We start from the raw sequence: 27,550 nt of genomic DNA on the forward strand, positions 1-27,550 counted from the left end.
GCTTAAAACATTATTACAGGCAGCTTTTGAGAACGATTGTGTCTACAAAAATAAACCATTTATGTTATATAATCATTGCTCGAACTGAAAGAGTAACTTTACTTCAAGCTGGTTTCCAGCTTTCATTTTTACCTTGCAAGAAACAACTTTTTTTCCCAATTGTGTTTGAAATGTATTACAGCCGAAATTCACTTCTAATAAAAATATGAAGAGTCCCTTAATAAGGTGGCTTTAAAACAAGCTACTAGTTTATGTAACTGTGATTGCAGAAGTACTGTACTTATGCTATTTTAAGACTGGTGACTACATCTTTGCTTGGATATGTGAAAGAGTGTCAAAGGTTGTAGTGTGCTCTGAGCCATCACAGAGTTTCCCCCTAGACTTTCTGGTGTGCCGTTGTTGCTATTTCTGCTGAATTAAATATGGTGGTTTGTACACATGATTAGAAAAAAAAAAAGAAGTCTGGAAAAGTTAATCAGAACAGACTGGGTGGAGGAAAAGAGTAACGTAGATTGTTTTCTAGATAAGCATAAGATCCATCTGCAAAACCAGAACACTGCCAGAGTTCAAAGGAACTGTGATCTGCTCCCCTCAGACACTGCTTGTGAGACGGCATTTCCTAAGAAATGGGAAGTGCCAAGCTGTAAACAAGTTTAAATGTCAGAGGAACCCAAAGTGCACAAGAAGGGTATCAGGGGAAGCATGGGTCCCCTCCGGCACTGCAGGAGCGACCGCAGTGCTTCCAATTTCTCCCCTCCTTACCTTGTGCCCTCGGTAAAAGGCAATCTCTTCCACGTTGGCAATGATACGTGAATGTATGAAGCGCAGATAGCCCTTCTTGTGAGCCTCCTCAGCCACTAGTTTGCCAAACTTGGGCGAGCAGGCTTTGAGCACTCGGGCCGTGGCATAGACGACGAGGCCAGCCAGAACTGTGGGCCCGATGGGGTTGGCCCCCCGGGACCGTGCTGTGCGGATAAGGGTGTAGGAGGTGAGCACAACATCCAGGATGGGCTTGGTGAGGTTGGAGTAGAGATGCGCCACGGACTGCGAGAACATCATGATGTCCTCGGTGAGGGACTGGTCAGGGTTGGCCAGCCGCCCGTCCATGCTGATCACTTTGTAGTAGGTTTGGTTGGCAAAGTAGGTCTCATAGGCGTGATCCACCAGGCGCGTGCGGAAGGCGAGGGCCAGCTTGCACTCCAGGTACCGTATGGTGCTGTTCACGAAAGTGGCTGGGATTGCAATCATCAGCCACTTGATTAACTTGAAGACAAAGCTTCTGGGCTTTTTCTCCACAATGCTCTTCACAATTTTTCCATCGAGGGCGGCCACATAGATGGAGAGGAAGGTCCTGGACACCAGAGCAAACGAGTGGAGACAGAGCAAGCCCAGCTCGGCACTCACCAGCTTCGGGAAGAACAGTTTGCGGAGTTCCAGCAGCTGCTTGAAGAATTCCGCGTCCACGGCCGGGGAGGCTCTGCCCCGGCTGCCTGTGCGGTGCGGGACCGCCCGGCCCCTCTCATCCTGCGCGCCGCCTCTGCCGCCCGCCCGCTTCACACGCCCGCGGATGATGGGGTAGAGGATTTTGAGCCCGTACGCCGCGGCCAGCAGGCACGCAGCCCTCTTCGCGGCGCCCGCCCTGCTCCACTGCACCCGCCGGGCCGCCGCATGCAGCATGTGGGCCATCCTGCCCGCCGGGGCACCGCTACGCGCCGCTCCTAGCGCGGGTGGCTCATGCCCGCTGGGAAGGCCGGTCCCGCCGGGTCTTCATCGGGGCGCTGGGCCCGGCCCGCAGCCGGTCGCCCTGCCGTGACAGATGCCGAGTGAGCGCTGCCTCCCAGGGGTGATGGTGCCTTCAAAGCGCGGCGCGTTGCACAACGCAGCCCCGCGCGGCGCAGCCCGCCCCGCCGACCACCATTGGCTGCGCCGCGCGGGGCGGCACCGGCACCGGCAGCGGCCCGGCCGCTCGGCACCGCGCCCCGGCCACAACCGCTATAGCTCGGGGCGCGGCCGCAGCGGCGGTAGAAGCAGCACCCGGCTCCCGGCGCTCGGCTCCGGGTTCACGGCCGGTCCTCCGGCGCTCGGCTCCGGCCGCACCGTTGATTCCCCTGGCGCTCGGCGGGTCCGCGGAGCTCGGCCCTGCAGCGCGCCGGCTTCCCCCAGGCTGCGGCCGGCCCTTTCCTTCCGCCTGCCCTGCGGAGCAGGCTCCGCCTCCGGCCCCGGCCTCGCCAGCGGCGCGGGGGGAGCGGGACGGGGGGCGGTAGTGCCGGAGAGAGCTTGACTCCCGGGAAGCCCAGGCAGGATGAGCAGCGCGTCACCCCCGGCACTCCCCGAGCCTCCCTGGGGCGGGGGGTGCTGTCCGGTGTGGAGGCACGCGGCGGAGGGCGGCGCAGCCGGGCCGGTGGCCTCGGGTAGCCCCGGCTCGGAAATCGGGCGGGCGGCCGCGGGAGGGAGCCGGACAGTTCGGCGTCTCCGGGGCAGCGCCTGCACACTGCACGTAATTTATTTCCTGTCCTCCCCCCGAAAGGAAACCGGTATTGTGCACTGGCAGCGTTATTAGCCCAAAATAACCCCGACCGAGTCGCACGGCCCCTGCAGTGAAACCCGGCCAATTTCTCACAAAGGAGTCTACAGCAAAGACAGCTGTCTTGCTGCTTTATCTGTTCTCTTAATTACTTGTTTCTACTGCTTGACTTGTTTGGAAAAGGTACTGGAATTGCAGAGGGAGGATCAGAGTACCTACATACTGTGGTCCTTTTACACTTTGAAAATGTAGTACTAAGATAACTGTGTAAGATAATATATGATAAAGCATTAGTTAAGAATGTGTGTGTATGTGTGCTTTTAAAATGTGATACTAGACGTTTATGGCAGTGGTGAGGAGCCTGGTTTTTCCCTAAAAATGAAGAGTGAGGCTACCTGCCTCACAGTACTTCAGTAAATACTGTGTTAAATAAACCACATTACTGTTATGATATGACTCCCCATTGAACAGAGTGCAGTGATCGTGTGTAGATAGCAATGCAAGTTTCAGAATGAAGGAATGGTATAATTGATTTGAGAGCAAGTGAGGTTTGCTTTTAAAAATCAGACACCACTTCTCGAAACATCCCGTTGCCTTCTAAAACGTTCAGTAAGCCAAGACCAGCAGGACAAGAAGGAAGCAAAATCTCATTTCTTCCTAGGAGGTTACAAAAATTCAGCTCACAGTGGTCTGGACAGTTAGGTAGAGAGGATAGGGGGTAATCTTTAGGTGCATTATATTTTTGCCAGTGAGCGCAGGCCAGACATCTGGAAAGAGGCCCTTTTAGCTTTTTTTCTTTTCCCAAAATGCACAACTCAAAAGCTAGGAAAGCTAGGAAAATGTCAAAATCTGACCTAGTGCAGTGCAGAAGACATTCACTTAGTAGGTAAGCCTGATTTCACTGCAGATTAGTTTGTCAGTAGAATAGGTTTTTCCGTGCACAAAGATACAGACAAAACATTATTTTGTCAGAGTAGGATTTTCAGTGCACAAAGTGGCTAAGAAATTGCTTTGCTTATGGCTTGTAAAATTACAGCTGTTAATCATGCTCTCCACTGGATACTTTCCTTACTGGCTTGTGTAGCACAGCATACTCTTAGATTTTGCCAAACCACAGCTATTTGCAATATTTCATTACTCTAGCATTTTCTTACCAGGGGGAAAGTTCACAGATCTCTTTTGGTTCTGTGTATTTGCTGACCTTTCACTTCACAGGATCCTGGATGACTGAAACTTCTGGTGATTTGGTGGTTAGTGCACACATACACCCCACAGTCAGGTCTGTGGGAACATTTAAGTGAAGCAAATCTAACTGCACAGTGTTTCAGTCAATAAAAGGAATGTATTTCCTTCTTTTGAAAGGATGAAGAAAAGACTGAACTGTTGTTTTAAATACCCCCTTTCTTCTGTTCTTGCTGTCTCGAGAGTTTTGCTCTGCCACAATCCTGCTCAGTAATCCATGCACAAACTCCTCTTTGTGGAGCAGGGCCTTAGGTGTTAGATTTATTTTATTTTTTTTTTCCTGCTGAAGGCAGGAATTTTACTACATTTAGTCATAATAACACTTCTCAATATTACTGGAAAAATAACTGCCAAAACTGCAGTAATATTGGTGCAGTGCTCTGTTGTCTCCACATTTTCTACTGACTTTATTATAAAGTTCTGGAGATAGGTGTAATCAAATAAGTTCGAGTAACTGAAGCTGTGGAATGGGCGGGTGTCTGGGGGATATTGATACTAGATCCAGACTATTTGAGGATCATTCTTCAGAAGACTCTCATTTTTCAGTGTCAAGTGTGTCAAGTGATTGGTTTTTAGTCATATCGTTAGTTTTTATCAAATGCATTAAAGTAACTTGTGTGCATTTTTTAAATACAGGAACCAATAACTGGGGAGGAAGAATATATGGCAGCAATGAGTATCAGGGTGACTAAAGTCCATGAATGTTTGTCTATGCAGGAACTAGAGTGTCATCATTCCAACTGATGTCTTTTGTATCTTCTGTTTTGTGCCCACTGTCTCCCACACCAGCACTTCATCCTTGCACAACTTTGTGGTTGTCATGAAGGTAGTGGAATTGGAACATGCAGGCTATTACACAAGAGATATCAGGCTTACTCAGTGATCATTTTTTCTACCATTTGATTTAGTGTTTGAAAAAATAATGTGCAATTTTTAAAGCAAAAGACCATTTATCTGATGTCTTATATGGTCCTAATAGAGGGTCCAATAGTTGTAACATCAGTCTGCAGTAAACTGAAATTTTCTTGCTGCTTATGGAGTTATCCACTGTGCCATAAGGACATACAAAATAAAAAATAAAATTAGTGAAAAATATATATAAATTCTGTGTTTTGAATAATTTCTGTTTAGGACCCTTAAGATTTAGATGCGTGTAGGTCATGCAAACAGTACACAGTGGTTTTCAATGTGGATGAATGTATGTGAAACACTTGACACGAATCTACACCATGCTTGTTTTCAATTACTAATACTGTAAATAACTGTAAATAATGTCCAAAATGTGATGTACTGTAATACAGTAAGATAGGAACATCTGGTTTTTTCTTTAATTTTGAGCTGTTGATTTGCATAGTGGTGTGGTGTGGGAGTATTAGGGTTTCATTTGAGTCAGATTCAACAGAATATGAACATAGAAGCCATTATTCAAGTAAATACCTTTCTCTGAAGTACTTCCAAACTTTCTATTTACTTTAGTGTCATCACTTACATAAGTACCGAAATACACCCAACAGAATTAGTTTGCAACATCAAGGCACACCAATGGTAAATTTGATGTTTTTATCAGAAAAGGGTGATAAGATACCCTGACCTTTGATTTCAAATTTGTGTCAGTAGAAATTATCTGTTTATTTAGTCTATTTAGGGAAATGATTGGCTATATTCATATACCTCAGTAGAATATTCAGACGCTGTAATTCCTTTAGGACCTGGAGATCAAAGACAATCAGGAATCTCAGTTTTAATGGCATGGATATGAAAGCTTGCTGAACAAGTGTCAGTGTGGTGAGACTGGCCTGATCCTACCAAGCAGTTGATTCCAACTCTTTTGGTTCTGGTGAAACTGTAGGGGTACCTACAGTTTCTAGGTCTATAGACTAGGCAGAGCTATGTTATCACAAGAGAGAAGAAACAGGAAGATCCTATTCTATTGCTTGGCTCTCCTAAGTGTAAGCATCACAGAGGTGGTGTAAATGGGGTGCATTCCTGCATCAGAAGTCTTTTCTCCTTTACTCCATCTTTAGGGAGATACACACTTGCTGCTGTAAATTTGAAGCCTGCATGACTTGTAGTTTCTAATAATTTAACCATAAGGGATTTGAGAAATCTCTATGACAGGACAGTCAATAGCAGACTGATCACTAACAGTTCTGACTTCTGAGAATAGTGATATTCTAGAAAGAATACCTCTAGAAAGAAATATAAACAAGTTGTTTTTCCCTTTACAAAGGGAGAGGGAGAGGGAAATAGGCAAGTGTTGAGTTCAATGTCAGCTGCTCTAGGCATGGTAAACTTTCAAGCGATGTTCTCAGACAAAGAATATTTTATATTTATATTTTTATATTTATTTTAATATTTAGGCTTTAATACCTAAACCTTTAAGATCAGATTTCTCTTTCTTGTTAAGCTTATTCCATGCAGATAATTCAGTTGAATGAGGATGTATCTCTCTTATGTCTTCAAAAGTCTCAAATACATTATGTATCTATTTCAGGTTTTGCTTTAAATCTGGAAAGGTTTCTATTCGCAGATCATCTGAAGAAAATTTTAATGCCTCCTTATTAAACCTTTTCTCAAGTGCATTGTAAACTCTTTAAACAAGCTACATGAACAGTTCAAGAGTACAGGTATAAGTGGTAAAATCACATAGCTGGTGTCAGTTAACAATGGTGATAGTGGCACTGCCCACAGCAGAGTCAATGTTCTACTCTGTAAAAGTGAAGGCAGGAATAAATCCAGAAAAGCCATCTCTTTTACTCCTGCACCTCAAACACAGGATGTGCCGCCATCCTTTTGTCCTGCCTCAAAAATTTATTTGAGGGTTTACAGTTGATGAGTATAACAACAAAATGGTCATCTACTGCTGTTCACCTATTAACTCTTATTTGTGAGACTTCTAAATATTAAGAATTAGCAAACAGGCCAGTGCTTCACCAAGCACAGTATTCTGTCTCAAACAATAGCTCTAAGCAGATACCCAAGAGGGAAGAAAATTGCAATTTAATGTGATGCTGCAGTTTCATACTGTCCCAACCTTTTGCCATTTTAAACTGAGAATTTTGTGAGACTGGGAGGTTTGCCTATTAAATATTCCTTACAATTACTCTTACTTGTTCAGTCTCTCTTGGAATCCTGTAAACTTACATAAATAGAAACATCTGACAAGCCATTCCTCAGATTTACCATTTCATATGTGAAATGGTAAATCTTCTGTTTCTCCCACAAGCTCCACTTTATGTCCACTTACGCCTGTTCTGGAAGAGGCTTTAATAGCACAGCTCACTCTTGTTCACTCTCTTCCCCTTTCCCCTCACCCCACAACTTTCCCATACCACTCAGGAGTTTGTCAGCCTCTATTCCATATCAGTCCCCTGTGCCCGAGTGCATGAAAATAAGAATTAGTCTCTTCCCTCCCTTTTGCTTTTTATTCAATGGCAGGACCTTCCCTATTATTTTACAACTTCTTTATCTTCTTAAAACCTTCAATAACAGATGTTGTGAACAGCCTTAATTAAATCCAGCAAGACAGCAGCAATCACTCTTTTCTACATGTGTTCTATAGCAACTTCCATCTGTTGAAGCTCCATTGGCTTTTCACATGCTGGCCTATATTATTATTCCTGCTATTTTTTTTGTGCAGAAGTGAGCTTTCTGGATTGTCACAAAATTCTTATTTTTAAATTGTGTCACATTTGCTACCCTCTAGTCTCCAAGATGATTCCAAATTCAAGTGGTCCTTTCCACAGTGCTGCATTATAGAACTCTTCATTGAGTACCACTTAGTCCTGGTACTTTGCTAGTCTTCATTCTGCCTTGGTAAGATCATTTTCATTTTGTCTGTTGTTACTTTCACTTTGGACAGATCCTCAGTGAGTTTCCCAGGAAGGATTCCTGCATAAAGTTCTCCCCAGTTTCCTCATCAATGAATACTAATGCAAAAAGCCTATCTTTTCTTTTCCGTAACATCTGTGTCTCTTCTGAGTGCTCCTGTTGTTCCTTGGCCATCAATTGTCCCTTTAGACTTTCTAGCAAGCTTTTGCTCCTAGTTGATGTGAAGAAAAAATTTTTAGTAGTTTGGTTATTTTGCCTAATTGTTTCCCCATTTTTTTCTGGCCTGTTGTAATTGTATTTGTATTTTTCTCTGAGTTTGTGTTCCCCTCTGTTATCTTCTTTTTGCTATGGTTCAGACTGTCTCTTTACTTCAAGTCTGGTATCCTTCAGCTTTTTCCTAACCCCTTGTAAGGATTTCATTCTCTTAGCTCCCTCTCCTGATTTGCTTTTGACACTTCCCTAACTGGAGTTCAGCCCATCTACAGAGGATTCTTTGGTCTTTGTTAATCTTTATAGAAATACTGTTTTTACTGTTTTTATAAAGTTTTTCAGTGCGAGACCCTCTAACAGATCTCGCGCACTGTTCTCCATCAAGCCAAGGACAGCACTTTGTCTTTAGAGTTCATTCTGTAAAAAATTATTCCATCTAAATAATACCACCTAAGAACGGCATCTGCTTCATATAGCAATGTGTCAACCTACTGTTGTCAGTGGTACTGTTGTGGCTGATGGTTTGCCATGTGTATCCAGTCCCATGTTCTTCCCAGCTAGGCATGGAATTTTGACCAGGTAGATTAGGTGCTTCTCTCTAAGCTGGACAGTTTGCTGTGTTTGGAAATTATTTAGCCTGTCTACAATCTTCTGTCTTTCTACCCTTTCTACCCTTTAAAGGTGAATAGGGGAAGGACTTTTCATCAAATTAATTGAAAGAGAGACCTGTCTTTCAAGATGAAGTATTTTTGAAAGGGGAAACTTTGTTTTTAAATCAGGCTTTGTCTTACATTTTGAACTTCCTCAAACCTGTGTCATGATTTTTGCAGTATAACAGCCATCTTTTTAAAAGTACTCTTAAGGGCAAAACCATCAACCAGGTTACTATAAAACACTACAAGGTCAGTGTTGCTTTATTTCTCCATAGGCTGATCTCTCAAGGAAGGGAATGGCATAGAATATTGACTGGAAAAAAGACATGCAACTCTGTAAACAAAGTTTAAGCACTGCATTTACCAAAGAAAACTTCCACTTGGAACAGAGTCAGGCTTTTTTTAGTCATGCATTTCTAGCATTAGATAATTAGGTCAATATTTAGGGATCTGAATAAGTGTATCCTGGTATTTAAAAGTGCCAGAAATTCTTACCCTGGGTAGAGATGGGAAAGCATTTTAGTTTTCCTGCATCTTTTATGCAATTTCCCACAGATGGATTTAGTTACCTAGTGCTAGATATAAAGATCAAACAAAAAAAACCAAAGTTAAGGTATGTTAAATTAACATTAAAAAAATGAGTAATGTAAAATATTTAAATCTAACTGAGATTCACCAGTATGAGTTTGTTTTGGGTTTTTTACTTAGCATTCACCTCTTTAGTAATTCCTTCCTTTATAATGAGCACTAGAGTAGGACACTTGCTGGAAAGGGGAAGATTCATTAAGAAACATGAGAACTATTTGCAGTTAGTTCTAAGAAATTGCTTGGAAACGTATCTTCTCTGTGTTTCTCTCTCACTGTCTCTGGTGAATATGTTTTTACATAAGCAGTGTCTGTTCACTCAAGGGAATATGTTTAGGGAAAGATGCATCTTCAAACTGTCAGGGTACAAGAATGTTGCAGACAGAGTTGGCCCACACAGAATTCACAATTTCATTGCCTAAATCAGCTGCTTCCTCTCTGAGTGTGTTGAGACATAGAGTAGGGGCCTGGCTTAAGTGCCTGAGTCACCCATCAGATCTCCCTCTCTCTTATTTGATCATATAGATGTTCTGTAAGGACCTACTCAAAGCTCAGTGCTAAAAGTCACACAGTCAACATTTCAACACCAGCCTCCCTGGAGAAGTGCTTTCTTAGACTGCTTTGGGCTGCTTTGATATCATTTATCTAGATCTCTTATATCTAGATCTGATCTGATAATGAAGAAGCATGTCAGAGAGGAAAATTCAGGTGCTGAAGGTTGGAAAGCTGTCCTGAAGAAAATCCTGTATAATACTTTCTTAACAAAGGAACAGGAAGTATGGTTATTCTGAAGAGTATAAAAGTTAGAAAAAAGAGGAATCTGTAAACTTCAACTCTGACAAATAGAGGAAGCCTCTTTGTTCTATACTTCACTTCCCAGAGAATCAACTAAGCTCCATGAAACTCATTCTCATGACCTTTTAAAAATTAATAATTATGTCATACAACTCTTTGAAATTATGCCATCAATTCGGAAATTCACATGAATTATTTCAAACTTTTAAAATGTTGACAGTCAAGGCAATATATGCAAACACTGGAAATATAATCATATTCATCTCAGGTCTTACTTAAATTTTACTTTGCCCTCCTCAAAAAAGAACAGATTTTTTTATTTTATGACTGCTTGAAAGGTCATTAACTTTATTTGCAAGAAATAATTTGAGGAGGATAAGATTTATTATGTTGAAAAATAATTAATTGAAGCTGCCATGTAACTTTTCCTAGATTCTACAAATATCTGCTAACTACCAGCTAAAATAATTCAAACATAAAGAAAATCCCACTTTTTTCCTTTGAATCTAGACAATATTGTGAAAAAGTAAGAGTAAGGATGATATAAAAATATAATTTATTTAAAAAAAAATTAAAAGGGATTTGATTAGTTATGCATGAAACTACATCTTACGCATTGTATTAGCAAGTTCAACATTTACACTAGATGGAATTGAAAATAAAAAATAATATTTGGAGTGATGAAATCAAATAAATTTTCAGTTTGTCATCTGTCATATTAGCTGTAGAGACACATAGACTTAAAATATAGATATAATTTATCATGAAGATTTTAATCAAGTATTGTTACAAGAAACAATTATGCATACTTACCAGATTCTATAAACACCCTAGCCAAATTAGAAGTATTAGAAAGAAGAACATTTTGGCTAATTTTTCATTTTAGACTCCTAATATCTACTCTGAACACTCTTCCCATTGTTGTACCAATGCTAATCAAACTTTAGTACCCTGAAAAAAGTTAGGCTAAAAATAACTCAGCAAAGAAACACCACAGGAAAAGATTCATATAGAATTTTGATGATTTTTTTGTAAATGAGTGCCTTCCCTTGCTGAGATGATGGAAATGAGTTATAGGGAAGGGAGCGAGTGGAGCTTGCTGCTGCCAAGATTCCCCAAGTGGCTCTGCGTCCCTCCTCAAGGGTTAGTCACAGTTAAACACAACAGCTCATCAGGCAGGACCAAGAGCAAAAACATCTATCCATAGAAAATGCTCCTGTTGCCCCTAAAATACCTTAGGAAGAGCAGGATGGAGAGGAAAACTCTCTCTTGTCCTAAAAAAGAAAGTGGTTGTAGCAGAGACAAGCTGGACCTGAAAGACAAATCAATTCACTAGGGACAAGACGTTCATGACTCTTGGGAAAGGGTGATGGCTTTGGCAGCAGCCTGCATGGAAACACCAGAGGTAGAAAGGCAGGAGCAACCAGAGCATTGCCTCTTCCCCATCAGCTGCCTCGCTTGGCTTTCTGCATCCTTCCCCTTTGTCTGTCAATCCCTGTACCACCCTTTTGTTGTTCTCTGCCAGCCTGGGGGCTTGGAGAGCAGCTGCCCTGGTGTTCCCCGGGAGGTGGAGGCCCTGCAGAAGGGCCCTTATGGCGCTCCTGGAAGGCTGCAAACCATCCCTGAGTAGCCATTGCCTCTACCCACACGGCCAGCAGCACACGGGGCAGCTCTCCTTCCCTGCCTCCTCAGCAGCAGAAAATGAACTGGGTCGGTGGCAGTCGGTGAGTGAAACTCTACAAAGCCAACAGAAACAGCTCCATGTTGTGTCAGTGTCCCTCACAGACTGGGCACCACCATGGTGTGTTTAACAATCCTTATGCCCCCTCACAAACCAGGCACTGCCATGTTGTGTGTGGAGCCACAGTGTCCCCTCACAAACCGAGCACAGCCATGGTGTGTGTTTCAGGCCTCATTTCCCCTCACAACGTGGGCATAGTGTTTGAGACCAAATGAGTGTCTCTCCACAGAACAGTAGTACCACAGGGTGTGTGTTTCAGGCATAGTGTCCCCTCACAGACCAGCAGGCCCTGGGGTGTGACAGCCCCAGAGTCCCCTCCTGAGCCAGAGTGTGAGAAGGTGCAGGTGCACTCCCACCCCAGGCAAGGGGTCACATTTGGGCTCAGTGTCTCTCCAGACAGGGGCTGGATGAGGCCTTTCTCACACCCTCACAAAAAGCTGTGGTTAGCATTTGGAGAAAAGGATGTACAGGTATTGAGAGTCACTGAAAAAGTAAAACATCACAAACTGAGTTGAAATGATAAAGAAAAAAAAAAGATAATGGTCTGGTTTTGTGGGTGTTGTGCCCTCTGCCAATCTACCCCACAGATTTTGTCAGCCGTTGGGAAGCAGCATTTTTGAGCACAGCTTTGTATAGAGTCATCCAGACTCTATGCAGAATCAAACTAAAAAAACATCCTACCCATTTGGAAGTCTTCCCAGCAAACTGGGAATTTGTCTGAGTGTTGTCTCTGAAAATCTTCCCAACAAATTGGGAAGAGTGTTGTCTCTGTGAAGCAGGAGGAAGGGAAAGTTTCGGTTGGGAAAAACCCCAAAACACCAACCCAAACTTTGTTCTAAATGCCTGTCTGACATACCCTCTGTAAGAAAACCCAGTGTGTAGGAGTACTGCACACATTTAGCAAATACAAACCAACCTGCTGCTTGCTATTGCTGGTAGTAACTGTCAGGGTTCCTCAGGTCAATCTGGGGTTTACATTTTAGGTGTCAGAAAAACTACACATCACTGGGGTTCCTCCCCACTCCAAGGGTGAATGTTATACCCATATGTTTGGAAAGTTTGCTCTAACTTTAAGCAAGAGGTAATTCCAAGGGAATAGTCAGTATTTCTAACACTCACAAAAAGTCGTAATCTTACTGACCTAAGGACTGCAGCCATGCTCACTCTGCTCATGGAACAGTGAACCCAACTTCCAGTTTTATGCACCAACCTCTGTAGGTATTTCACATAAGACTATGTTTGACATAGATAAGGCGAGATAAGTAGTTGGAGGTATAACTGTCTCCTATATTGCACAAACAACAGCAACTTGTAGTGTCAATCTATTTTGCTTTCCTGTTTTACAAAATGTCCCCAGTATTCTGGAAAATACCAAAAGTTAAAAGCTCATTTAGTGCTCCTTTGGTTTGTATACTAATACAGCTTTGTAGCTATGTTGCAGCATGACAAAGAAAATTAGGAGAAAATAATATATTGACAAAGATTTCTTAAGTTTTAAGAAATTACAAATTGATGAAATGCGCATTAAAGTTAAACGACTAAAAACTTTTTCTGTTTCCTTTTTTCATGTTAAATGTGTTTGGTGACCTAATATCGAATGTGGTCCTGTCCTTACTGTAGTAAACTAGGATCAGTCAGAATTACTTCAACAGAGATGTGTTGACTTTACTACCTGAAGGTTTGACCTATTATAACATAACATATAACATAACATAACATTATAACATAAATATATTTGTGTCCTAAAACCTCTGAATCATTGATGAGAAATTTAAGCCATGACTCAAGATTATACTTTTTCAATTTAAATAATAATTATTTGCATTTTTCAGAAGCAGAATCATATTAAAGCAAGAAAGGAGAAAACAAAAGGTAAACAGTTTCAGCCATATTGTATTTTATGTTGTTATATAAAAGCTTTAGTGGGTTCAGTTATGTAAAACTATCAAAGCTATTGGAGTGATATTCAAAACAGTAGATAAACAGTTACAGTGTGTTTCCCTGACTTTTAGGGAGAAAGTCTTGTTCTAGATTTACTGAACTGAATTACAGCAAGAAGAGGAAGGAGACAGAGAAGGTGTGAATGAATGAATGAATGAATGAATGAATGAATGAATGAATGAATGAATGAATGCATGCATGCATGCCTGCCTGGGCTCAATTTTGGTTTTCCTGGATTACTTCTGTTACCAGGTTTTGTTGGTATGTGGGGACACAAGGGATTGCATGAAGCCTCAGGTGATAACCACGTGGTCATCTGGTTTAACACACACATACACAGCCATTCTTCTGGGCCATGTAAAGGATGTTAGGCTCATTAAAGTCCTTTTTCTAGTATTTGCAAAAGGAGGACAGCTTATTTGTGTTTTGAATCTGAAAGTGAAATAAGGGAATCAAACTTACCCCTGGCATAGTAGAAGACTTTTCAAACAGGAAAGATCAATAAAACAGCTATTAAAAATTGCTATAACCGTAATAATATAAAAAATAAATTGAGTCAGTTTCCTCCTCAGCAGCAGGAAAGAAACAGACAGTATAGGGAAGCTCCACCACTGAAGCTGACACCCCCAAAACCCAGAACAAGATTTTTTTTGTCTATATGCACAGGCATATAGAGGAAAAACAGGCTGACTGCATAGAGACAATTACTCATATTAAAACATTTACAAATAGGAATACGGGACCAAGAAGCAACTTGTCCCCATCACTTTCCCAGTTTCCTGGAGACCTATGAGCTCTCTGTTTTCTCTGGGATTACTGGTCTAAGCCACATAATTTATATTATAACTGTGTAATTTGCTTCAGTGGCGAGGAAAAACAGGAAAAGACAAAATTGTTTTTAGTAATATAGTACTAAATTACTAAACACAGTGGTGATTTTCTAATTCCCATAATACAATTAGTAATATAGTAATTTAGAGGTGATGGGGAAAAATATATCTGGGACACTGAAGGGAAGTGGTTACATTTTGGGGCTGTGGACACTAAAGTAACATGAATTTTGAAGTGTTGATTTGTACACAGGATGATTTTGCCTTACTGAAGATATTCATCTTAACTGAAGAACAGATATTTTCCATAGATAATATCATCCTAGAAAGATAAAGATAATAATAAATTATACTAAAAATTATTTACCAATGAACATGTTAAGTATATTAGTTACATATAACCTGCAATCAGGAGAGGAATTACATTTCCGAAGAAAATCCAATGCTATTTTTTGTTTTGGCATAACCTTCAGTTTTCAATATCCTTTTCTTGTTTAGAAAAAAACCAAAAACTTACTGGGTTTATTTATCCATCTGCTGTACTTAATGATTTTAAGATGATTATAAATAGTCTTTGCAAAATGGAGGCGTTTGTTTCCTATATTATTGTCCTGATATATTCAAAGTGTCAGTCATATGTCTTTTTAGTCCTTGTAACAAAAATTCTTTCTGAATTCTTAATCTTAGAAACTTTTCTTTTTTACTTTTTCCTCTGGTTTTTTTTTTGGTTTTTTTTGGTTTTTTTTTTTTTTTGGTCAGATGACTATTTTCTTTGTCAAGAGAGACAAATTTGGACAACAACAAACTCATTGTGTCATTATAAATGGCACATCTGGTGTATGTAATCTTGCTGATTTTTTTGGTTATCTTATATGCTTCCTGAAAAGCGCCTTTAAATTTTTTTAGGTCTTTGTCCTTGCCACATTTGGTATCTTTTATTTTAAGAAGTATTTTCAGTGGTTGTAAACAAAGCTTGAGAAACAAGCATTTAAGGACTAAATTTTTGGCATCAAGATAACAATGATTTATTTTGAATATGAATATTATATTTGCATTCTTTTTCAAGGCAATATAAAATAAGAGCAAATGGGGCATGAGCATTCAGAGATACTTAACCATGTATTTTTATATTAGGAATAGTTTGCTAAATCTTGCTTGCTAATTTCAAAAGAATTACCTATACTGGTAATGTTGAAGCTTCTGTCAAAACTTATTCTCTCCTTTAAAAAACTAAGGAATATTTTGAAAGAAAGAAACTTAAGTCAAAAATGAAGGTCCTGGAAGTATCATCTCCTAAGAGTTCAGCAGTCAGTTTGGATCTTCTTAATCTATATGTGGTTAACCAGATATCAATCAAAAAAGAAAACACTGGTGAGTTTTGGGTATTCTGACTTCTCATAATTAATTGTTCTTAACTATTACTGCTGTTATTTTAGTTCTTGTTCTTCCATTTACAACTTAACCCTCAAGTAAGTGTTTTATTTTTAAAATAAAAAATTATATGTAAATTCAAAAATTATGACTGAATAAAAAGGGCATAGGAAGAATCAAATAACCTTGGCTTCTGCCTACTTCACCTTTAAAGCTTTGTGCAGTGTCCTGGTTCCAGGCCAGGCCAGGGTTAATGTTTGCAGTTGCCAGGACAGGCGTGGCCAGGACCGTGAGGTGATTCTGCACCTCCTCACAACGTGCACAGGGAGCCGCAGGGGAAGGAGTCCCGTCTGGTGGAGTAATGGGAAGTGAGTGGCCAGGGAACATTGTGCTCCCTGTGGTGAGCACCTACCTGAGAATCATCACTCTGTTATTAATATCCTTTCTTATTTCATTGCTGTTTCCAGTAAATTGTTCTTATCTCAAGCCATGATATTTACCTTTTGTGCCTCAATTCTCCTCTCCATCTTTCTCCAGAGTGACAGGGAGACGGAGAAGGAAAGGGAGAGGGAGATGGAAAGGAGGGAGAAGGGAGAGGGAGCGAGTGGCACATGGTTTGAAGTGTTTCAGTGGGAACACTAAATTGGAGAATACTATTTCTAAACTACTACACACACTTACTACCTCCCCCATTCTATTCATTAACTTTACCCCACATCCATTTCTTTTCCTCTTTGCTCTTGAATGGGTCCATTTCCCATCTATTTCCTTTTTCATAACTTTGGGGGCATTTGGAATAGTCTTGTCAGTTCTACCCAGATTATCTTTCCTAAAATCCATTATTAAACTTCTTGAGAAACATCACTAAAACTTTAGTCATAGCTCTTTAAATGTAGATGTAGTACTTAAGGATATAGTTTAATGGTGGACTTGGCAGTGCTGGTTTATTGGTTGAATTCAAAGATCTTAAAGGTCTTCTTCAACCTAGATGAGTCTATGTTTCTATGATTCTTGTCATCTGTGACATATTCATAAACCAGATTATGGAACATTTTTTGTCCTATGCTCAGAAGAATAGAAGGTGACTGAGGAAAGCAACAGAACCTGTACACACACGGTGGCTGACTAAATGATTTTATACTATCGTGCCATTTAGAATAGAGTTTTTTATTGTTAACAGCTAAGAAAGAAACAAATATGACTTTAAATGGATTAAGAAATCTAAACCAATAGCTTTTGTACTCTAATGAAAATTCAGGAACCTCAAAGCTTTCTCCAAGCCCAGCAATGACATACCAAATACATTCATTGCAGACAACATGCGGAAGCCAGTCCACATTGATATCACTGAAGATGAAAAAAAACCTATCAGGAGACATAACTTGGAGCTTCCCACATCACCCCTACGAACACAACACAAGTCAAACTTAGATGTTCTCCAGAGCAGGTACTTGTATAAAATAGGCAATAGTTATACAAGAGTGTGACAGTGAAGTTCTGGGAGAGGAACTTCACGATAGTTTTAACATATCATTGTAAACAGGGAAGTTTCACAGTCACTTCTGCCATTCCAATGATACTCTTACTGTGGGAGAGTAATTAATAAATTCTAAATAAAAAACTGCACATGAAACTGAGAGAGTTTTTAAAAAAGGTAATGTGTCTGTACATACACTAAGTTTATCTCAAGGAGCAAGTTATTCAAAAAGGATTACCCACTTAATTGTTTTTCCATCCAGCTTTGGACACCCTAAAATGGCCAACTCACAGACAGGCTGCTCATAACTACCTAAGAATCAAGCTGTTTTAAGATGTATTGGAAAATACTCATAAGTTATTTTGAAATTAATACTCAGAATATTTTAATCTTTTGGATCTTGTATTTCACAATCTGTTTTAATTCATTTTACAAGGTTACAAAAGCAAGTTTTGGACAACAGAAGACAGCATCTCTCAGAAAAAGTAAAATACCAACATAATGTAAGTTTATTGTTCTTTTGATATAAGACTCAAAATGTGCAGTAATTACTGTATTTTTAAGTGATTTTTCAAAGAGAGGCCAAATCTCATGGATACTGAAACACATGAAGCCTTCTTTCTCTTTAGGACTATATTGATAAATTATTTTCCTGCTACAACTTACATATTTATTGAAAAAAAAGCTAAAAATGTACTTATATCCACCTCTCCTCAGGACAGCATTTGTGTGCATGCTTCAGATTAAGTAGGTACTTAATATATTTCCCTGAAATAAGCCCTTATTGCTTTAAGCTTTTCATGAAAAGTCATATCAGAACAGAAAATTTTCTCTTCTTTGTGGTTTATGTGGAGAGATGTAAAAGATATGGAATGGCTTGATTACTTTGAACTTTATGCTTAAATCAAATCAATTTTAGATAAATAAATTATCTCTTTGTTATGTTTTGTCTAGCTGTCACAAGGAACGGAATTAGGCTGTCTTGATTCTAGTATGGAAAATGAAGACAACATGGCAAGAGTTTTTAGTGCTTGTCCATTTTCCTCCTCTGGTTGTCAATTCTCTAACTGTACACAGCTTTCAGAAGAAAAATTCAACACAAACCTAATGGGCAACATTTGGGAAAAGACCTATGAAAAGAAGCTGCAAAACCAGGTTTGGTTAATATTTTACTTCCACTGAATTATTTTAAACTAACTTCCATTTATTTGGTGTGTAAAACTTGTGTAATGGTGATGGTAATTATGATGGATCAACATTTTTTTGTTGGCTGGTGGCAATGAATATTCTGTATATATAAATATATTTATTTTATTGTTCTGAAATGAGCTCAACTTGAGCTGTTGTTCACTGAGCTCTCAGTGTTGCTGATATCTACAGAGAGAGAATTAGTCACATACTGGTGGCTTTTTTTTTCCTGGCTTGTAAATTTATATAAAGAAAACTGTAATATATTATAGTTAAAAATACAGCTTTCTTAAACATACAGTTAGTGTAACTGGATGTTGCATGAATACAGGTGATTCCACGACATAATTTTTTATCTTTTAATGTCTCAGTGAATAACAGAGCTCTTACAGTATTCTCAGTGCTCTGCTGTTTAACTCCTTACTTTTAAGAAACAATAGAAAGTTATTTGTTCTGATGCATGTTACTATTTTTTCTTTTTGTTAACTTTGTGATACTTAAAAAAATCATCCTTAGAAAAGTGATAGCAATTATAATATTGTTTATTTTTAATATAGTATTCATTGGAAATAATAAAACAAATTCTATGTGTTTCACCAGTGGTATTCTAAAGTCTTGAGGTAAGTGAGGAAGGAATGCTCCAGGAGTTGGGGAGATGACGAGTTGTTCAGGGAATGAGTAGGCCAAAACCCACAGGAAGCTGACCTGAAGAACAAAGAAGCCCAACTAATATGTTTTCAAAACACAAGAACAATCCACCCCTATGTGCAAGAGAATGATTAGATTTTGGAGGCCAGTTTGGCTGAATCAGGGAACTCCTGACTGAGGTCAAATGCAAAGAGAAAATGTACAAGGAAGGATGGGCAACCCAGGAAGAAGACAGGAGTATCCCCTCAGCTTGGAGGGGTGGCATTAGGATGGTCAGAGATGAAAATCATAATGGGTGAGAACAGCAAGGAAGGTATTCTGTAGGTATGTCATCAAAGAAAGGAAACCAAGGAAAATGCTGTCCACTGCTATATAGAGTTGAGACCTGGTGACAAGGACATGGAAAAGCCTGAGGTACTCAAAAACTACTTTGCTTCAAGGTTTTCAGACAAGATCTGCTCTCTGTCTCATCTTAAAATGCAGTCAAGAGTTGTGGGGAGTTGTATGGAACAGCAGGGAAGGAACAAAGTTAGAGAATCCACGGTAACCTGGACATATAGAAATAGATGAGACTGGACAGAGTCCAACCCAGTGTATTCAGGATGTTGGATGACACCACTGTGAGGCAGATATTTATCACCCTTGTAAGACTGTGGTGATCACAGCTTCCCACTGAGAAGAAATACACAAATATTATGTCCATCTGCAAAAACATAAGCATGATTTGGGGAAGCATCATCTCTCTCCCTGGAAGGATTAATTTGCCAGAGGCAATTCCAAGGTACATGAGGAACAAGGTGTCTGCGAACAGCCGTCAGATTTTCCAAGGTCATACTCTGCCTGGTGGACCCAACTGCTTTCTATGATGGAATTAGTAACTCTAGGAATTAGAGAGAACAGCAGGCATTATTTACCTTGACTTTAGGAAGGCTTTTGACAAAGTTTCCCGTGGGATTCTAGTAGCCAAAATGGGTAGCTAAGAATCAGATAAATGGACAATAGGATGAGAAAAAACCGTTACTGTCATGCTCAAAGTAGTTATCTGTTGGCTAAAGTTTGTTTGGCAACAGTTGGGCTGTAAGGAGGTTTGGGCTTCTGCTATTAAGATATAAAGAAATAAAAATAATAGGAAAATATGTATATTTTTGCAAACTCAAGCTGAAAGTTTTAAAGACTGTAACAATTATGTATATTCACAGTTTGACAGCTTCAACTGTTTTCTCAGCCAGGAAACAGCTTTGATCAAGACCCTTGGAATACAAAACCTCCAACCCAGGGTATTTTCAGGAGGTCTGATACGGTGCCTCAGGAGCTGCTGTTCAAACCGTTTGATAGGTAGGCAGTGATTTTACATTAATGAGGAAAATAACAGTCAAGTTTAATTAAGAAAAACACTAAAATAATCTGAATCTTATTGTTACTTGGCTTTTTCACTGACTGTTTTTCAAACAGAAATTGAGATCAAATGGAAATACTAAACATACAAAGCTATTTAAATTTTCTGAAAAGCAGCACAGTCTGAATTTTGGGTAGGCACTTGAAACCATGATCTACTTTTTGCAATGTCACAGACATGATAGTATTGCTGAATTCACCTTGAATGACAGCACAGATTTACTAAGAGGCCATGAGAAGGGTGAAGCTGCTGCAGGGGGAAGCTGCCCCAAGTGTTATTAGTTCAGGGCACTATTGCAAGTGCTTTTCTGATGATCTTGATGGAATAGCAATTGAGCATCTGTACCTACATTATTAATACTAGGGATTCCAGGAACAAAGCATTTTCTTTCCTCCTCTTTCATATGTGATCCTACTACAGCTTTCTTTTTTTTCCCTGTAACTGATTCAGTGATACTTTCTATGAGAATATACACTTTGTTTTTAAAAGAATGGATAGAAATTAAGAATATATTTATTTTTGTATGTGCTGATCTTTCAAATCACAGGTGGTTTAGGGCCAGACTCATTTGTAGTGAACACTTTATTTTATTTTCTTTTAAGAGACTCTCCCTTGGACCTAGAGGTCTTACATAGCCAACCTTACTTTACTCCTTCTATTCCATAGGTCTGCCATTTGGTTGAAAGTTCCTGTCCATCTCTGGTTTAGGCTGGATAGAGACATAAAAAGGCCATACATTATTTTGCTATTCCTGAAGTGCCTGCAGCCTTGCTTGGGGAGTCATGTGACCGATAAACTCACTGGACAAATAATAACTAAACACATCAGCCACCTTAACTTCCACTCTTCTTGTAGATTCTCCTGACTTTCTCCAACAAAACCTAAAGTGAGCATAGAATTCACTTTGCTGAGTGAATTCCTAATTAATATATTTACATGGACCCCTATATAACCTTATCTCACCTACATCTCTCATTTCTCCAGCTATCAGGCCCGTACACATCTGCTTATGTTACATCATCTCATCTTCTACCCATTCATGGGTCACTAACAACATCTCCCAACTGCTCTGCAAATTTCTTTCTTTCTATTCTCCGTGTTTTGTTTTGATCCATTGTAGCCATAAATTCTTACACCTCAGGAGATCACAATTCTGTGAAGGGAGTTTCTTTCACTGTATATGAAAATAGAGTATAAATTTATACAATTGTTTAATGTAACATACTGATGATATAATCAATGTGCATAATTCTGAGAGCTTTGGAACCTCGAGGTTATTAAATATTAATTAAAAGTTTTTATGTCATATTTCCTCATCTACTCTTAAATTTTACTTTGCATTACAAAATATTCAGCTGGAGTTGATAAAGACTCTCTGAATTGCTTCAGAAAATAGTTTTGCCTTCCTCATGTAGACCTATCCAAGCATCTTCAGGAATAAACTCTAGTGTGTTTAGCCTTCTAAAACTGTCCCAGTGATGTTTCTGTAAGTAGAGGAAACTAGTTCCTCATTGAAGTTCCATAGAATGTTTATCCAATTCCAAGTATTTGCTGAACAAACACCACAGGTGTTTTCTCCAGTAAGAGTTTTCTGTACTACATTTCAGTTTTCAAGTTCTATTGATAGCTTTGCTCAGAACATTTTAAAGGAAGGCTTTTTTTAAAGGGCTTTTTTTGAATGGCCTTTTTTGCCAGATCTATGTCCTTCAGAAGAATCTCATCTTTTTGCTCAGAGTTTCTGAAAGGTCAGTCAGCAGATCCAGCCTGGAAACCAGTCAGTGAAAATGCTAGATTAAGAGCCAAGTAAGTGAAAGCACGATAGCTTTCATGTCCATGATGCTCACATGATAAGATCTTCAAAACCACTGCTCTCAGAAGTGAGGTAGGGAAGTAGGGTAACAAAATGTCTGACTGACCTCCTGACACTGGAACAGAAAAATTCTGTGCTGAATCAGGATTACTGATTTCAAGTACAAATGGAAGTCCCTTGTTATGGGTTTTCAGTATGGAAGAGAAATATAGTCTTAAGCAAACTGCTTTTATGAATGGAAGAAACTATCTTCCTCTTTATTTATTTTCCTCCCTTTTTCTTTTTCTCCCCGAAGTGGCTGCCTTTGGTCAGCTGGTGGAGCAGCAGTGACATACTGTGGCTGATTTTATAAATCACAGTTCCCTGTCCAGGAGGATGTGCCTCATGGCTTTGTATATTTGGAGACATTAAGAAATAGAACCTCTTTTAAATCAATCTTACTATAGAGTAGATATAAAACATAATAAAATACACAGTTTTTCAGTTGAAATACTGTATATTTAGGACAAAATCAAATGTAATGAGCAGTGAAGTTTTTGAGATTTTTATCATCAAGTTACCATAAAGTGTTACATTAACAGTGAGTATTTTGCTTATTTGTGTACTCAGAAAAATGTTGGTTTTTTTTTTTTTCTTTTCTCCTCCTGTTACACCTCATTGCCTACCTCCAGGCCAGACTGCATGAATTCTGCCAGGAAAAATCCAGTGATAATAGCCAGTAATGAATCAGACAACTGTGAAGGAAAACGAGAACCAATATTTGATGTTGTGAAAGAAATTGCAGAACTAAAAGGTCCCCAGGATGGAAGTGGTTGCTCCTTTCTGGCACTATTTGAAGACGAGACTCAACCAATCCATAATAATCCTTCCACAAAGCATTTTAATTCTTTTTCTAACCAAAGCAATACTGATGTTTTTTTCACTGTTCCTGATGTTAGAAATCAAATTGCCAACATAAATTATTCTTATGATACTGAAAGGGTTTATCCTGCAATCAATGCAAAAGAAAATTCAGTAGACAGACACCTTGAGGGCATTTTCACAGCTCCAGAACAGGTTTTCCTTAAAAGTAACAATGCGTCAAGTACAAGCTACGAGGAAACCAGTAGACTTCATAAAACCCACCTGCAGAAATGCCATGAGGGACAGCACTACTTCATACCCTGTGAAATGAAAGGAAAAAGAGCAAACCTTGAAAAAATTGGTGCGTGTCACATTCTACAGACATATGTATTCTGGGTTTTATTCTCCTTTTAAAGACATATGTTCTTATAAACAGAGATGTGTCGGCCCTGACTGAAAACGTCATGAATCATCAGAATGCAGTCACATCATTTTAAATCCAACTATTTAAATTATTTTAAAAACTTTTCAGAAGCTTTTATATTCAAATTGCATTTTCAAAATTCAAAACTATTGCATTTCAAAATCAAGGTTTACTTTTTTTCAATTTTAGAGACATTTGCTTATCACCGTGATCAGCAGAATGGCCTAAAGGAGAATGTGCAGAATTCTTCAAGAAAAAAAAGGTGAGTGTCATGGAAATTACCAATCTATTAACCAGAAATAACTGCAAAGACCTTGCTGAACTGGAGAAATCATGCTAAGAGCACAGGAAGGCAAAATTCTAAACAGTATTACTGAGGACTCAAGTTTTTTCCATGAGAATAGTACTGTACAGCGTGAATGAATTTATGCACAGATAAGCCCATTATACTTCTGTGTATCTGCCCGTAATAAGTACACAGAAATACTTCATGAGACAGTTTGGAGTTCCTGAAATTCAGCTGTTGATCTGGCTTGTCCTCTAAAATACTCTGTCTCATTCCATTGGCTACAGAGCAAGTGTCTTCCATGCGCTCAGTGCTCTGTGTTTTACTAAAGACTTGTTTTTCAAAGACTGATACATAGCACCTTCCATTTTACAAAACAGCACTATCTTCTGCCATTGCTTTGACTCCATTTTTCTTTTTTTGACTCCTTCAACAGAAATGAAGTTTATGAAAAACATATTCTTGGTGTTAAATCTCAGGTTCAGAGATAAGTCCAGTGATCTCAGTAGTGGAGAGCATTTAATGGTTACTGAAGACAAACTAAAAATTGAAAAGTCACCAGTAAGGGCTTTAACGTAGAAAGAAAATAAAAATACTGGGGGAAAATAACTTACCAGAGAACTTTGTGTTTGCATTCCTCAGTGATGACAAGCCTGTGAAAGAAACAGCCTGGAATCAGAACCATCTCTTTATATTTGAAGAGGTAACTTTAAAAAATATTTATTTTTTGTCAAACCCACTGTTTGCATGATTCATTTGAGATGTCCACAACAGTTAGAGACTGAATATAGCTTTACTGAGTTAACTACTGTGGAAGCTTCTTTTCCATCATGGAATTCAGAAAGAACTGCTGCTAGTGATGTGGTTAACCCTTCCAGGTCTACAGTTCACATGGTTTCATTAACACCTCAGCTGGTGCCTGAATGATGTTGTATAAGCTACCCATCAACACTTAGGATCAGATTTTGCTGGCAATGCCTGGACATTATATGCAGGATGCTTCTGTGTTATAAAGGAGCTTTGTGCCAGTAAACATATATAAACTGTTTCAGACATCTTGCCTGTAGAAGCCACATATGGTACTACTCAGGGGTAAAGATACCTCTTAAATAATTTGTGGTACAGTGCAGTAACTCCTTTATGTAAATACAGAAACTGAATGTTCCTCTCTTAACCTGAGATGCTAATCACTATTAATATGTTATTATTTTTAACAGTTCACAACAGCACAAGAGGAAAGGTATAAGTTTGGAGTGAGTTCATATCTTCATGAGATGGAGATGGGTTAGTACTATTTAAACATTATCACTTAAAATTTTTTTCTCTACATGTGAAACTGAAACAGGTACTTTTAAAGCCATGGAGAATGATCTTTTTGGGATGTTTACTTTGATGAGGGCTTGTATTTCTGATTCACACAGCACTGTAAAAAGACAACCAGCATTACCAGGTAACTAAGAATTAGCTGTTTTTGTTTTTCCTTGAAGAGATAATCTCTTCCACTAGACTACATGCTGTCACTCCACATGTGGACAGAGGGAGCAGAGTAAGCTAGGCAATCCTACATCCTTCCTAGTCTCTCAGTAGCTGTAGGGTCAGCTGTGCTGGCTCCATTTCAGACTGGAAGATCTCTCAGGGGCCTCCAAGGGAGAAATATGTAATGGCAGCCACTGTGCACATGGAGTCTGCTGTGTTCTCTCACATGCTGCGCTCTACAGAGTCACTCCTCCTTTTGAGTAGCACAGTTCTGCTGCTGATTAACAGCACAGCTGAGGCTTTGGGGAACCAATCGCACAAGCTCTGTTGTGTTGACCTGAGAAGGACTGGCTATTGCTAAGAATTAGATTCGTCTTACTAACATCTTGTTCTTTAAACAGTATCTTAAAACTGCATCAGAAATAGTAATGTTTAATTCCAGGTGCTGTACTTGAGAGTTGGATCTTTGGGGAATGTTTGGTGAGTAACCTTTCTTTCTTTTTTATCTAATTTTTTAAGATGTGGAGTCACCACTCAGCAGCCTGTCTCACAGTTATTCCCCAAGGCAGACTGAGAGCTATTTGAGCTCTAGTCCTGACACAGTGAGTAAACCCTTGTAGGCTGGCTTTATTTGAATCATGTCTTTATGCCCGAGTGCCATAGGTGGATGTAGCTGGAATCTCATTTTGTTTTGTATGAGATAACTTCACATGTGATGAGAACAATAAATTATTAGCTGTAAATCTTCCTAAGTAGTTTGACAGACACGTGGTCTGTTCTCTTGATAATGACTGGCCTTGTGGAATTACAGTAGCATGACTGTGGGAAGATGCTAAGTAACATTCTATGCTCTTCCTGTTTGTATAGCTGCCTTAGATTACATGCCTGTAAAGCAGAATGATTTGACACACTGTGTTTTCAGTCACTCTTAAACACAAATGTGCCATGGTGTAAGAGTCTAAATTGCATGTGAGAGTGAAGGTCTGCCTTGGCCACCTTCGCTTCACCAAGAGCCAGAGGTACATCCTTGGAGAAGGAATGAAAAAACCTGCAAACAACCAAAAGTAGACAGTTCTGGCCTTTCTGTTTAGTTCTGGCCTTTCTGTTTATTTCACTTAGTTATTAGCAAGTCATTACTTCAGTCTTTAGTTACTGAACTATTTGAACAGTTACAATTACACCATTGTGTTCAAACAGCCTGAAGAAGAAGACACGGCCAAAAAGAAGGAATATCTGAATGAACAGTTCTTGAAGGCACATGATGCCGCCCTATTCTCAGCCTCAGCAAGCAGAGAGGCTCCCAAGAGCTCTCACACACGAAGTGTGGGTACACAGCCCAGGAGTACTTTGGCTAGAGAAGAAGCAAACAATCTTCAGGAGAAAAACTTTATTTTTTGTGCCACAGAGGTGGAAAATAAAACCCACACAGCCTTGTCTCAGAGTGCATCACACCGCGCTCCTAAGAGGGAGCATGTCACTCGCAGCACCAGGTGCGATGTTTGGTCGCAGACCGAGGGCTGTGTGACAGAAGTAGGGAAGGTGGATGTAGGCACCCAGTGTGACACCTTGAGGGTGTGCAGCTGTGGGGGATCCCTCCCCGCTGCCAGCAGCCCGGGCGGGGTTCCTGCACCCAGCACTGCCGGCAGCGCAGGAGAGCACGAACGGCCAGTGCAGGAGGTGCCGCAGCCCGCGGGCACCGGCAGCGCAGCTGGGACAGACGCCCTCTCCTCTGAGGCCGAGTACCTCAGTTTGGCTGGCAGAAGGACTCTAGAGGTGCTGAACTACATTGATAAAATGAAGGAGAGAAATATGCAGTGATCAACTATGGCACGTAAAGAACACAATAGTTTTGTCCTGTTCTCAGTGTATTTCATTCAATTGGCATAATCTGATTTTTCTAGCATGGTTAGCCAAAGAATATTTTTACTGTTTGTTTGTTTTAACTGTCAATAATTATGGGTTTCTGTCTACCTACTGCTATCTCAAAGTATGGGTTTCTATAAATATCCAACTATTAACAAAGGATTTTAAAGTAGCCTAGTAAATACAAATGTTAGAAATTATATTGGTTTCCTCACCATATAGGATTCTGTAGTTTGGAATTGATTGACTGTTTATTTTAAGGTAATGGGAAGATGTTCTACTTCAAAACATATTTAGTGTGGCTCTGAGTTCAGAGCCATTGTCTGATTCACACCCATTTTAACAGAAAAACTTGCCTTTGTCATGTGTTCATACTAAACACAAAAATGGGAAACAACAGAAAATATACATCTGCA

At 39.7% G+C, this 27,550-nt stretch overlaps 2 protein-coding genes across 2 annotated transcripts in view; one reads left to right on the forward strand and one right to left on the reverse strand.

Moving 5' to 3' along the window:
* LOC131591525 (ATP-binding cassette sub-family D member 2-like) overlaps positions 1-1,988 on the reverse strand; it is a 42,170-nt gene extending 40,182 nt beyond the window's left edge. Inside the window, exon 1 of the mRNA XM_058862329.1 lies at positions 763-1,988. Within this exon, the coding sequence (XP_058718312.1) occupies positions 763-1,686 (924 nt within the window). The 5' untranslated portion in view covers positions 1,687-1,988. The remainder of the gene's footprint in view (positions 1-762) is intronic.
* A 9,444-nt stretch (positions 1,989-11,432) lies between these two features.
* Positions 11,433-27,247, forward strand: LOC131592103 (uncharacterized protein C12orf40-like). Its single transcript, XM_058863379.1, has 14 exons — positions 11,433-11,564; positions 12,565-12,662; positions 13,414-13,453; positions 15,588-15,723; positions 17,038-17,170; positions 17,637-17,703; positions 18,155-18,355; positions 20,262-20,371; positions 22,914-23,446; positions 23,699-23,771; positions 24,438-24,498; positions 25,013-25,079; positions 25,791-25,873; positions 26,469-27,247. Exons 1-14 carry the CDS (start codon positions 11,433-11,435, stop codon positions 27,087-27,089), a joined length of 2,355 nt encoding a protein of 784 aa, XP_058719362.1. The 3' UTR covers positions 27,090-27,247.
* The last annotated feature ends 303 nt before the right edge of the window (positions 27,248-27,550 follow it).

The sequence above is a fragment of the Poecile atricapillus genome, chromosome W (genome assembly GCF_030490865.1).
Source record: "Poecile atricapillus isolate bPoeAtr1 chromosome W, bPoeAtr1.hap1, whole genome shotgun sequence".
In the NCBI taxonomy this organism is placed as follows: domain Eukaryota; kingdom Metazoa; phylum Chordata; class Aves; order Passeriformes; family Paridae; genus Poecile; species Poecile atricapillus.

What these genes read in the sequence shown, in the direction of transcription:
- LOC131592103 (XM_058863379.1), top strand. Translation starts at nt 11,433, where the DNA reads ATGGCGCTCCTGGAAGGCTGCAAACCATCCCTGAGTAGCCATTGCCTC. An exon ending in AAGAAAGGAGAAAACAAAAG is followed by an intron (nt 13,454 to 15,587) that starts GTAAACAGTTTC and finishes TAAAAAACTAAG; the next exon opens with GAATATTTTGAAAGAAAGAA. An exon ending in TGAGCTCTAGTCCTGACACA is followed by an intron (nt 25,874 to 26,468) that starts GTGAGTAAACCC and finishes GTGTTCAAACAG; the next exon opens with CCTGAAGAAGAAGACACGGC.